This window comes from Myxocyprinus asiaticus, chromosome 2 (genome assembly GCF_019703515.2).
Source record: "Myxocyprinus asiaticus isolate MX2 ecotype Aquarium Trade chromosome 2, UBuf_Myxa_2, whole genome shotgun sequence".
Taxonomy (NCBI): Eukaryota; Metazoa; Chordata; class Actinopteri; order Cypriniformes; family Catostomidae; genus Myxocyprinus; species Myxocyprinus asiaticus.
The window spans coordinates 46247954-46260548 of record NC_059345.1 but is presented as its reverse complement, the minus strand read 5'-3'; the positions used below and the strand labels follow the sequence as shown (position 1 = coordinate 46260548).

The 12595-nt window shown below is 35.4% G+C and overlaps 1 protein-coding gene across 1 annotated transcript in view; it reads left to right on the top strand.

Moving 5' to 3' along the window:
• cdh16 (cadherin 16, KSP-cadherin) overlaps positions 1-12393 on the top strand; it is a 66651-nt gene extending 54258 nt beyond the window's left edge. The window contains exons 11-14 of the mRNA XM_051644856.1: positions 3326-3565; positions 9934-10050; positions 11652-11768; positions 11863-12393. Coding sequence (XP_051500816.1) covers positions 3326-3565; positions 9934-10050; positions 11652-11768; positions 11863-11963 — 575 coding nt within the window. The 3' untranslated portion in view covers positions 11964-12393. The remainder of the gene's footprint in view (positions 1-3325; positions 3566-9933; positions 10051-11651; positions 11769-11862) is intronic.
• Positions 12394-12595: the final 202 nt, after the last annotated feature.

Genomic DNA, 12595 nt, shown 5'->3' with positions numbered 1-12595 from the left:
AGCAGCATCATTTGTGTGGAAAGAAATAATAACGGAAGGTTGTTTTGATGAAAGTTAAATAATAAAAAAAAAAGGTGGTTAGGGAGCCTTTTACCCCATACTTGGTGTAAAAGGCCCACACACTTGGGGTAAAAGGCCCCTAGGGGTTATAGTGATATTGTGTATTTATAGAGGTGTAGTTAAGTTATAGTGCAAAATTTGCCAACTAATGCAAATCATTCTGAGACAGTAAGATTTTGAGTAACAAATTAAGATAATGCTTACTCAAAATAACTACTTCAGAAAAGGGTGCACAATTTCCTATTACTTTCAAACATATTTGGCATTTTATAACTCAGTATATTCTATTGCATATATTCAGTTATTCTATGAACAAATTAATCTCCATTGTGACTGGATCAGTCAATGTGAGCCCACTTTGAACATTATTTCAGAACAAATCTATCGACCCACTTTAAAAAACAAAAACAAACAAGGGGCCTTTAGCACCTGCAACAGGGGGCTTTTAATCCCAAATACTATACTTTCACTTACTGGATAGTTATTATTATAATTTTTTATAATTATTTTGACCTTGAACATAAATGATAAATAAGTATTTTGTCTCAAAATAAATGTGTTAATTTAAGTAATTTTCATTAGCTACATAAATTTGAAACATTTAAAAAAGTATTATAAATCAGATAAATTTGCTTCAAAATCAAACTTTAGACACCACACATAATGATCTGATGGATCAGGAAAATGTTGCAGTGTATTGTGACACACAGGTTTTTATGAAAAAGCTGTGGTATAGCTTTTGTTGCTATATAGCCCTTTTTTTTGGCCTTTAACCCTGTTGTACCTACCTGAGGAACATTTAATTAATTTTTTTAGGGGCCCAGCCTTGTTTTTGAGTGGCCCTTCTGAACTGTATGAGGTCCTTGTCTTGTTGCAAAGTCCAGTGTTCATCTTTAGGGTTTGGGAATCTAAATTGGCTCATCCTCGTGGTACCTAAAAACACTCCCTCTGTAGAATGCCATTGGCAAGGTCTTAGAACAAGTTTGTTCCTTGCTAGTCTTTCTTGAAACATCATATGCTTCATCTGCACACACAAATTCATCTCAGCTTAGTATTTGTCTATATTTTAATGCGATCAGCTTTATCTGTCAGTATTAATATAATTATCAAATATAATTTTGTCTGTTGAAAAATAACAAAGATACATATTTTCATGTAAATCAGTAAATCAGTTTTAAGTGCTATAATAATAGCACTGTCCTGGTAATGCATAGGTCAATGTTATTGAGCTCAGTAGCACTATGCACAATGCACACAGCCTTTAATGCAGCCTCTGCCCAATATTAAGTATCAGGTTAATGCCTGCTTTTAAACATCTCAATATGCACTGCCTTGAAGAGACTGGAGATAGTGTCTGAAAGAGGAACAGTCATTTTATCCAGCTTTACCGCACCAACAGTCAGAGCAGAACAATAAATCCTCTAAGCACTGGCTGGAGTTTCATCTTTCTTTATATATGTCAGTATTGCTTGGCTTGATCCGCAGTATTATGAGGCTTTTGTGGTGTGGCACGTGTGTGGATTTTTGTTGTTAACAATCTCCAAAGTTTCCACGCATTAACATAACAAAGCTAATACAAATGTCTGGGCACCATGAAATACAGGGCAAGAACACAGTAAACAATGTTTTAATGTGGTAACATCTAAATTAATTGGTTTTATTTAAGTCAAAAATATTATTACATTAACCTGATTACATTAGGTTACACCATGAAAATATTTTTATGGGTTATGTAGAAAATCCTAATGACTCTGACCTTATTGAAGCCCTGCCCACTATTGGCAGCTGAGGCTTGTTGTTGGTAATGAGTGGCCTTTTTAAAGTGTGTTTGCTTCAGCATGGCAATGGCTTATTTGAATCCTCTCATAGTCTGCTGCTTGGACTTTCACTTGGTGCTATGATTGTGTGAATAATATACCAGTTGGTTGCACCATAGATTCATCTCTATGTACTGGCATATATCATAAAATAAACATTGCAAATGGATCAAATATTTTAGAGGTTAGATCAAGTAGAAATGGATCCTTAAAGGGATAGTTCACCTAAAAATGAAAAATCTCTCATCATTTACTCACCCTCATGGCATCCCATGTGTATATTACTTTTTCTTCTGCAGAAAACAAACAAAGCATTTTAGAAGAATATCTCAGCTCTGTGGGTCCATACAATGCAAGTGAATGGTGTCCAGAACTTTCAAGCTCCAAAAAGCACATAAAGGCAGTATAAAAGTAATCCATGACTGGTCGTTTAGTGCAGTGTTCCTGAGGATCCTTAAAAAGTCTTAAAATGTCTTAAATTCAGTTTTCTAAAATGTAAGGTCATAAAAAAGTCTTAAATATCTTAAATGATACAACAAAAGTCTCAATTTTTGGTCTTAAATTTGGGGTGAAAAGACAGGAATCGTGATATGACCTAATATGAAAATTATCAAACTTCAAAAGAATACGATTTAATTAAATAAATTCATGCACTGCGTCCTTCAAAGAGAAACGTGGCACTGTTGTATTTTCTCCAAGCACTCGGGGGCTTGTCAGTGTTTCCAGCTGTTGTGGAGCAGTTCACAATCATTAAGCCAAATTGGAAATTTATGACAAGCTATCACTAAAGATGAACTGTTGATGATGATATAGTGTTGATGAAATATGACAATGTTTACTTTCAATTGTTTATATTGGAATACATTGTAAATTATTGTAGGAGTGCACATTTTATATCCCTTATTTGTTTGAATGACAAGCTGGAAGTAGTGAAGCGCATACATTTCAAAATAAGAGCCCCCGTTGTATTTCAAAGTTAAAGTGCCTTTAAAGTTAAAAGTTCCACGCTATGACTCAAATCCCCCCAACTCATTTTTTTTTAACAATTAATTTATATAATTATATATATATATATATATATATATATATATATATATATATATATATATATAAATATTTAAATATTGATCTGTATTAACCATGTATTTAACCACTGGATTACTTTTATGCTGCCTTTATGTGATTTTTTGGAGCTTGAAAGGTCAGGCCACCATTCATTTGCATTGAATGGACCTACAGAGCTGAGATATTCTTCTATAAATCTTTGTTTGTGCTCTGCAGTAGAAAGAAAGTCATATACATCTGGGATGGCATGAGGGTGAGTAAATGATGAGAGAATTTTCATTTTTGGGTGAAGTATCCTTTTAAGGTAACAATTACATGTTACAACTTTTTACAAAGAAGAAAATGTCACATTGTTGTTTTCTTCTGACTGTTTTGTCTTCCAGGCAATTCCTCCTTGTCAGCCTCCACACTGGTGACAGTGCATATTCTGGATGTGAATGATAACAGCCCTGTTCTGGTGGGAGATTACTCCTGGAAGTACCTGTGCACACCTCGCTGGGATGATCAAGCTTTGATTCTGGCCTCTCGGGACAGCGATGGCCCCCAGCATGGTGGAAGGCTCAACTTCTCCCTTCGCAGCGATGCCACTGTCCGGCGCAACTGGAAGCTCACTCCCATCAATGGTCTGTCTGTTCATTTACATTTATGCATTTGGCAGACACTTTTATCCACAGCAACTTACAATGGGATGAAAAAGTCTGAGTCCTTTGTGAAAATGCTTCAGTTTTGCATTTTTCCAATTATAATTTATGTGATATTATCAGCATAACAATTTGAGTGAAGTTGAATTGAAATTTCAGAATTTAATATTTGATATTTAACCCTTTTGCCTTAATGTCAGCATGCACTTGAGCTGGCATGGACTCCACAAGATTGTGCAAAACCTGATGATCCATGTTATTCCAGCATGATTTAAAAATGTTCCAAATTGCATATTTTGTGCTTCAGTGGAAGCAATTTAATCTGACCTTTGCACAAAGGAGTTAACATGGTCAAAACTTTCCCTGTTTGAGTCATGGTATCGAAATAGTGCATTATTTATAAATATTCACATTGTAATATTTTGAATATACATTTTTTTTCACAAATTGTTAATGTGGAATCAGAATTTTAGGTACACATTTATCATTATGTGTTTTGCATGGGAAATTGCTGGTGCCATGCTCTACCTTTTGAGCTATTCCTAATTAGTGCTTCCACAATTGGACTCTTTTTACCTAGGTTGAGAATGAGGTGACACAAATATGCCCTGCCACACAAAATCTATATGACCCACCTCTGAAAATCTATTTATCCTGTCAGTCATTTCATACACACGTGTAAGAGGAGCATCATTCACGTTCTAAATCCCATAATGGTCCCAAACCTCCTATCATCAAAATAGCACTGACATGCCCGGATATGGTGACCTCCTCTGGAAGTAACATCAAAGTGGATAAAATTGTAAATCTGAAAAATCTTTGCTGTGGCTACAATGCAATCTAGTCGATCTGACATCCGGATTGGGTGTAATGCTTACCACCTGCTGAATCACACAGTACATGTCTTGTGAAAGGCGTGTACTGGCAAAAAAGGAAATTGCACTCCATATCTAATGTCTTCAGACGGATCTGTATTAGATGTAATAAGCATAATGGCTGTCCTCCCATGGCTTTAGGCATCATTAATGTGCCAAGCTGATGCCGGTGAGCAGGTTGACTTAGTTGTTGTGTCTGAGTCACTGTACGGATCACCATCAAATAGAACTTGTTGACTCTTTCTATTTTTCTTTCTCTCTCTATTTCTCCTTTCTCTCTCTCTCTCTCTCTCTCTCTCTCTCTCTCTCTCTCTCTCTCTCTCTCTCTCTCTCTCTCTCTCTCTCTCTCTCCCTTAGTCTTTTTGTCTTATTTTTTCCTTGTGAGTTGTTAATGGGTAAAAGGCCTCTTCTAGTGACATGGGGTAATTATATTACCTTTGATTTCAAGGCTAGTAGTGTACTTCCACTGACTTTTCTTCTAATTAATCCTCAGACATCCAACAGAGAAAAACGTAATTTTTTCAATTGATTTATTTGTATTTCCCAAATGCAACATAAACTGATAAACTTAGCATGAAGAGAAAACCAAAAATAAGTTTACCATAGTTACTTTTAAACAACTGAACATCTATTGTTGTGGTCATAAGTCCACACACCTCCTGCTGACTCTGCAAATGTGTATACAGCAATTAAAAAATAAAAATAAAAAAAAGTTTTTTTTTTTTTTCATCCAGTAATGAAAAGCTATTTGATATAACAGATACCCACATGCACGCCACAAGACAAAACAGCAACTGGATCTACACAAACGGTCCTGCCCAGAAGTCCACACACCACCGGCCCACCATTACAGTGCACCACCCCCAAACGATCATAAACCTTCATGCAAAACAAAAGTTCCTAGGTTTCCCAGCATCCTCCACACTTTTGAGTGCTTCCCACAAAACCATTGAAGAGGGCCGCTATCACTCATCGATGACCAAGAGTGTAACACACCGCCCCATGGACAAAGAGCACGCAATCCCGCCTATCCCACCCTGCATGACACATGAGGATCCCTGTCACGCAGCCTCTGAAGGGCAGCACAAAATAAATAAATAAATAAATAAATAATTAGTAAGTCTTGTATCTTTTATCATTGTATATACTCTGTAAGGTGTATGCAAACTCATGACCCCAAATGTATATGCAAAAGAGTCAGTGAATTATAAAGGGGAAAAGTAATAATACAAATTTAATTAATTAATTAAAAATAATAATAATAATAATAAAAACATTTATAGTCCAGGTTGTATTAACATTATTCATACCCACATATATACAGTACATATACCTTTATAATCTCACAAATGTATCTATACGAAACGAGGTTTTATCCACAAATTGTAAACAATATAGTAATGTACTATGTATGGAATGTTTTCAACATCTCTTTAGTATTTGTAGGTATGTGTATGTAAAGTGTGATTCTAGTACACGTTGATATTGTATGTATACACTATGTATGTACAAATACCTATGATTAAGTAAAAGATAACCCATGTTATTCAGGATGGCTCTCTGATAACATATTATGCAACTCATGTAATACTACATTTCATTAAGTTGTTCCATCAGAATTCGTTTAAAGTGGAGGCCATGGACAACATATTTGTCACCTCTAACAAGAGAAATACCTGACAGAGATAAGCCTGTTCTGGTGTCATCGTGACCCCCTTAGTCCCCTGTTGACTGGCACATTAAAGAACTTTGGGTTCAAATGAAAGTAGTGGGGCTTCTTGGACCACAGATAACAGTGAGCAGAGACAGATAACAACCCCTAGTTTACTGGACTAAGCTCTTGTTCTGCATCAGAAAGCCAAACCCTGATTAGGCCCATTATGACTAATTTAGAGCAAAACCCCTTATAGAAGTACACTGTAGATGTGGTAACGTAAAAGTGTTGCCTAAGGATCTATTTATATTTTTCTGGCTGAATGATGTGACTTTTTTTTTTTTTTTTTTTTTATCTAAACATCTAGACATTTTTTTTTTTTTATCTAGATCTATTAAAAATATGGTTCTCCCAAAATTCTCTCATCATTTACCTACCCTCATGCCATCTCAGATGTGTATGACCTTCTTTCAACTGCTGAACACAAACTAAGATTTTTAGAAGAATATCTCAGCTCTGTATGTCCATACAATGTGAGTGAATTGTGACAAGAATTCCAAAAGCACCAAAAAGGAGATAAAGGCAGCATAAAAGTAATCCATAAGACTCCAGTGGTTTAATCGATGTCTTCTGAAGCGATTAATTTTATTTTGGGTGAGAACAGACCAAAATGTAACTCCTATTTCTCTTTACATCGTGTCATTGTAGTCTCTTGGCATGATTATGATTTCAAGCTCGATTACACTTCCTAGCGCTTGACACATGCGCAGAGTACTAGAAGGCGCTGTAGGAAGTTTTACTTATATCAGACAATGTCACATTAAGCACTGTCACTTCAAAAGAATTAACTTGGATCCTGACCTCTGAGTAACATCAAGAACATCACTTTAAATTGTAGCAAAACCTCCTCCTCAACCCTTCAGCGAGGCTCATGTTTATAACAATAACCTGAGGGAGTAGACTCATTTAAACTAATATATTTATGGTTTCTGCTGGACAGAGCACTACCAAATTATGATCTGTATAAATTTAAATTACATTTATTGTATTTATTTGTTTGTTTTTAAATGAAAGAGATCTAATGTTTAGTAGCCCAAACTTTATTAAATGTTCATCGTAAATTTTTGTGTAATTTTCTAGTTTGACATCAATAATTTTTTTCTAAATTACTTAATGAGAGTTTTGTGTTTGGTAGTTCGGGGAACAGACACAGTCTCTACATCTTGATGATACAGTTTCTATGTGTTGTAGTTTATATGACCTGTCTCAAGGCAGCAAGCAGACGGTTGGTTTAGCCAGTCTGTCTGCTTATATTGCCTACACAACGGGGACTAAACAAGGACTAGATGAGGGGGTGTGGTTGAGGGAAATGAGAATGAGTCGGAAGAGTACATGGCAAACACAAACAAAGACCAAGCCATATGCTCAGACACAATACAAGCACACAAAATCCCAAAACCAACTAAAGAGAGAGGGCTGTAAGGACAGGATCATGACACACTCTTTAACAGGTCAGGCCTACTCCAAAAACTCGTCCAATTGTCTATAAATCCTATGTTATTCTCCAGACCCCACTCAGATATCTAGCCATTCAGACAACAATCTACAATATATCTCTTCTCTGCGACAAGCAGGGAGGGGGCCAGAGCCTATTACAGTGTCTGACATCATTTTTGCAAGTTCACACACCTCTTTAACATCATCTATAGTGATCTCTGACTGACAAAGCCAGACATTATTAGTGCTGACATAACAATCTTAGAAAATCTACATTTATCATTAGCCATCATTTTTAAATTTGCCCTGATGTCAGGCGCTCTCTTCCCTGGGATACATCGAATAAGCCGAAGAGTGTACATGGCTCGCAGTACAGTCCGCTTACTTAAACAGTATCTAATGGCTTCTCTTTCTCACTAACCTCGGATGGACCTGTCAATGACCTGTCAATATTTGTCAGTAACTACATTTCCATCCAAGGATTTTTTGCGAAAATATTTTAGCGCATCAAAATAAAGCTGATGGAAATGCAAATTATCGCTAAAATTTCATGTGTCGACATAATATTTTTCCGTTTAACTCTAGCGTTAAACTCTATGTTGATACTTCAAATGTCATGAAAAACTGGTTTGGAAACACTTTTTGTCGAGAAAATTGGCATTAAGGCAAAAATGTAGTGTCACATGACAGAGTTTACCACAATCCTTAGCCTGTGTTAATCATGACAACGGTATTCATCCTTGAAAGCCAATTTATTGTACGTGATTATGGATAGATCTTAATGGCATATAGATCTGATGCTGCAAACATGACACTTCCAGGAGTGCCAACACAAATATCTCGTATCATGCACATCGACAAGTGCAAGGAGAACCAATGAATGGCCACTCTTTGCGATTAATTTAATCGCAGAAAAACATCGGTGTGCTTTTTAGGAACACTAACATATAGCCCAATTCTATTAAATTGTTGTTTAGTTTACTTTTGAAAAATTCTGGCAAAATTCCATGTATTAAATTAAATAAATTACCAAACGAAAAAAGCATTAAATTAAAAAAATGAATTACCAAACCCTATATAGGCCTTTTTTTACACAAACTTAAATTAGCCTTAACCTTTTCTGTAGACAAAAAAAGTCAGCTGAATGACATTCTCAGAATGTTCTACACTTTTTTCAAGATTATAAACTATCAGAACTATTTGTCCAATGCTGAGTTCACTTTCAGAAAACAAGCTTTTGAACATTTTAAAAGTTTAAATATTTTAAATCTAACCCTCTTTACCTTGGATCGCATTTGCTGAGCTTCTTCAGAAAATGTCAATTGCATTATGACGCTAAAATTAATTTGAGATGACAATCAAGTTCAGTTGGTCGTTAAAAGTCGCTGGACAAATATGTGGGACATAATGCAGTTGTGATGGCGATGCTTTAGATTAGATGATTGTTCAAAATAGCCTGTTGAATATCAGGAATGTATCATATGTAAAAACTGATATTACACCGCATATTTTTTTCTTTAATAGCTGTGCACACAGCATATACACATCGATGGATGGTCCTTATACTAAGACTGAAAGTTTGCCACGCTACTTGGTGCAGGTTGCCAGCTTGAACAGTGTCATGGCGATTCACTTTCAGGTTGGAACCTACGATAAGTGCAACATCAGGACCAATATTACAGTACTATCAGAAGGACAACTGCTTCCTTTTGATTGCAATTCCTCCTCTTCTGATTGCTTTTATTTGTGACATTAAAATGACAGTAAGCTGTCTAATATCAATGAATTGTTTCAATACTCTCCCCATTTTACCAAAACTTCAGAGGAAAAAAAATGAGGGACATCTGGGAAGCGAATGAGCAATAAACACACATTTCTGTATGGAAACGGCTTAAGGGCAGACTTATTTTGTGATAAACCAAAACTTATGCGACAAAGTGTTTTTTTAGGCATGACATCATCACGCACACCATTTTTATCGCTAAAAGGCCATTTGCATTTTCACTTTGTCAGTAACAGAATAGCGCAAAAAGTGGATGGAAACTAGGCTAATGACCCTTACTTATTTCTATTTCTACTTCTATTTCTTATTTCTATTGGTGTAACCTAATGTATTCCATTTGATTTTGTCATGTTAAATAATACATTTTATTTTTATAAAATCTGTTAATTTAGATGTTACCACATGAAGAACAACACAGAGTAGTTTCCTGTTGTTTTTGTAGCTTTCCCTGGGGGGGTTTCTTCTTTTTTTCTTTTTTTTTTTACAGATACTGTATGTATTTCTTCCACAGAAATATAACAGGATGTCATTGTTTCCACAGACACTCACACCAACCTATCTTTAAATGTCCTGTACCTGCCTCCAGAGGTTTACATTGTTCCATTTACCATCTCAGACAGCAGCTCTCCTCCCAGAAGCACATTCATCAATCTGCCAGGTAACGCACATGCACTAACTTAATGAAAATAGAGCATGCTTGCGTAACGATTGAGACGTACTGCACTGTCGTCATTTGATTTCCTTCATACATTTTATTGCTCATAGTGGCTTATGAAAGCGAACACTAAATGGGCTCACCGGAGGCTGTAATATCGTTGGAGGTCACAACTGGCATTTCAAATTTAGATTGTTCACAATGTTCTCCAACCCATAAAAACACAACCAATTTAACACATTTCAATAATAAAGTGAGCAGAGTCACGTCATTAGTGTTATTTTTAAGAGAACACAAATAAGCTTAATGACTGTTCAATCTAATGATTTTTGTCAAACAATTTAGCACTAATGTAGTCTGCATCTGTTATTTTAGTTTCTTTTTTCCTCATAATGCTCACTGATGTGATGTTGTGAGAATAGGTGAGCTCTTTTTTTATTTGTTTAATTTCTTGTTAAAGTTGTATTTATATTTTTCTGTCCATCACATTCTGTCTGGAAGGTACTATGAGCTGCATAATAAAAACTGAGTGATTATTTCCTATGTATACTGTAAAAAGTTATAACCTACAGTTGTCACCTTATGGTTACTTGATCTAACCCCTAAAAATTACTTTTGTGGTTTAGTCTAATGTAGTTAAGTTGATTCAGTTATATTAAATTATATTTTGTGACCTGAATAAAACCAGTTTATTTAGATGTTACCACATGAAGCAATTTTTTTTAGGTTACCTGACAAAGCTTTTTGTGTGTGTGTATGTGTGTGTGTGTGTGTGTGTGTGTGTGTGTGTGTGTGTGTGTGTGTGTGTATTATTAAACTATATATTGTAATAATATTGGGCCTTTATATAGTGTTTTTAAACTACATGTATCTACAGGAAATGTTAACCTAAAATGTGCTTCATGTGGTAACATCTATTAACTGGTTTTATTTCAGTCAAAAGTATTACTTAACATCACTGAATCAACCTAAATACATTGTTACACCAACAAAACTACTTTAAGGGTTAGATTTAAATAGAAATAGCTTCCTAAGGTAAAAATAGCACATTACCACTTTTTACAGTGTACAATATACAGTAAGTAACTGTATGTCATTATATTATATACCATATGATAATTCTAAATAATACTAGACAAAATGCAGAGTGTATGATAGTATTTACACCTGGTTGCAAATTGCATCTGCTTCATGAAAAGTGCTTTATAGGTAACACATGATGGGTTAGTTGTCAGATGTCAGACCTGACAGTATTATAATGTAGGTGTCTTAAATACTTTATGTGTATATTAATGAAGCTTGTGTGTGGGTGCCTTTGTGTATGCCTGGACATGAATCCACATGCACTGGCTTAATACTTGCTCTTTTAAAACATCCTGTTCACACAGTCTCCAGTGATGCATGGCTTGGTCACAGGTGCATGGCTCCTCTCTATTTCTCCCTGTCTCTCTCCCTGTCTCACTTTGTCTGACTAGTTTCCCACGAGACCTCACCAAAGCTATTACCCTCAAATAGTGGTCCTTAAATATGTCCTATTTCCATGGCTGCACATTGCCTCTCTAATACATTTAAACAGAACTGCATGGTCATTGTCTTTCACACAGTGACGGTTTGTCCATGCAACGTGAGGGGGAACTGTAGAATGGCAGCAAAACAGCTTCAGGGTATGCCCACTATTCAATCAACAGTAGGCATTCTGCTGGGAACTTTGGGTGTTATAGGTGAGACATGCGTATAGGTTCATTCAAAACATCCTGAAGTGATTGGAAAGGGAAGTAAATAACACAATTTGCTTTTTTATGTTCTTGTTTACAGGTGTTATACTGATTGTTATATTTGTGAGACTGTCCTACCGGAATCCTACACCACCAAATAAAGCCTGCCAGGAACGAGAGCCACTTAATGTCTCTCTGTAACTCCTGAGATGCTTTCTAGACCACTTGGTCACTTGGCCACTGCATTCTTAAAGGTAACTGTCAACTTATTGAGGGATTGATCTTAGTTTAAATACTAAATGCTTTACACATGCTGCTGCCTTTTGATACAGTATGTTTTTGGTTTTAGTTTTAGTGGTTTTAGTGAAAAAATGTCAATGTTCTAGTAAAAATGGTTAAAAGCAATATTTGAGTACCAGTTTCTGAGTACCACTGAGACATGGTTTATAGAGGCATTCATAGCTTGTCTACATAACATTTTTCTGTTATTTATTTATATTTAATGTAGTTACATCATCATTTTTGCTATCATAGTATTTTATATTTAGTAGTGATTTAATTATTTAGATAGAGAATTATTTTTTTCCCCCTCTGTACTGTATGATCAATTTCATTCAACTGCAATAAAGACAATGAGAAAACAAGCTCTGTTTGGTATCTGTCTGTCCATATACTGTATACTGTATACTTCAAGCTTGAATTGCTCCGATGGTAGGAAAATACATACTTTTGTTACAGAATTCACATACGAGTCTGAATGCATGATTGATTATTTTTATATATTCTATTTATTTTTAAGAAAATATATTTTTAATAATTTTATATAATTAATC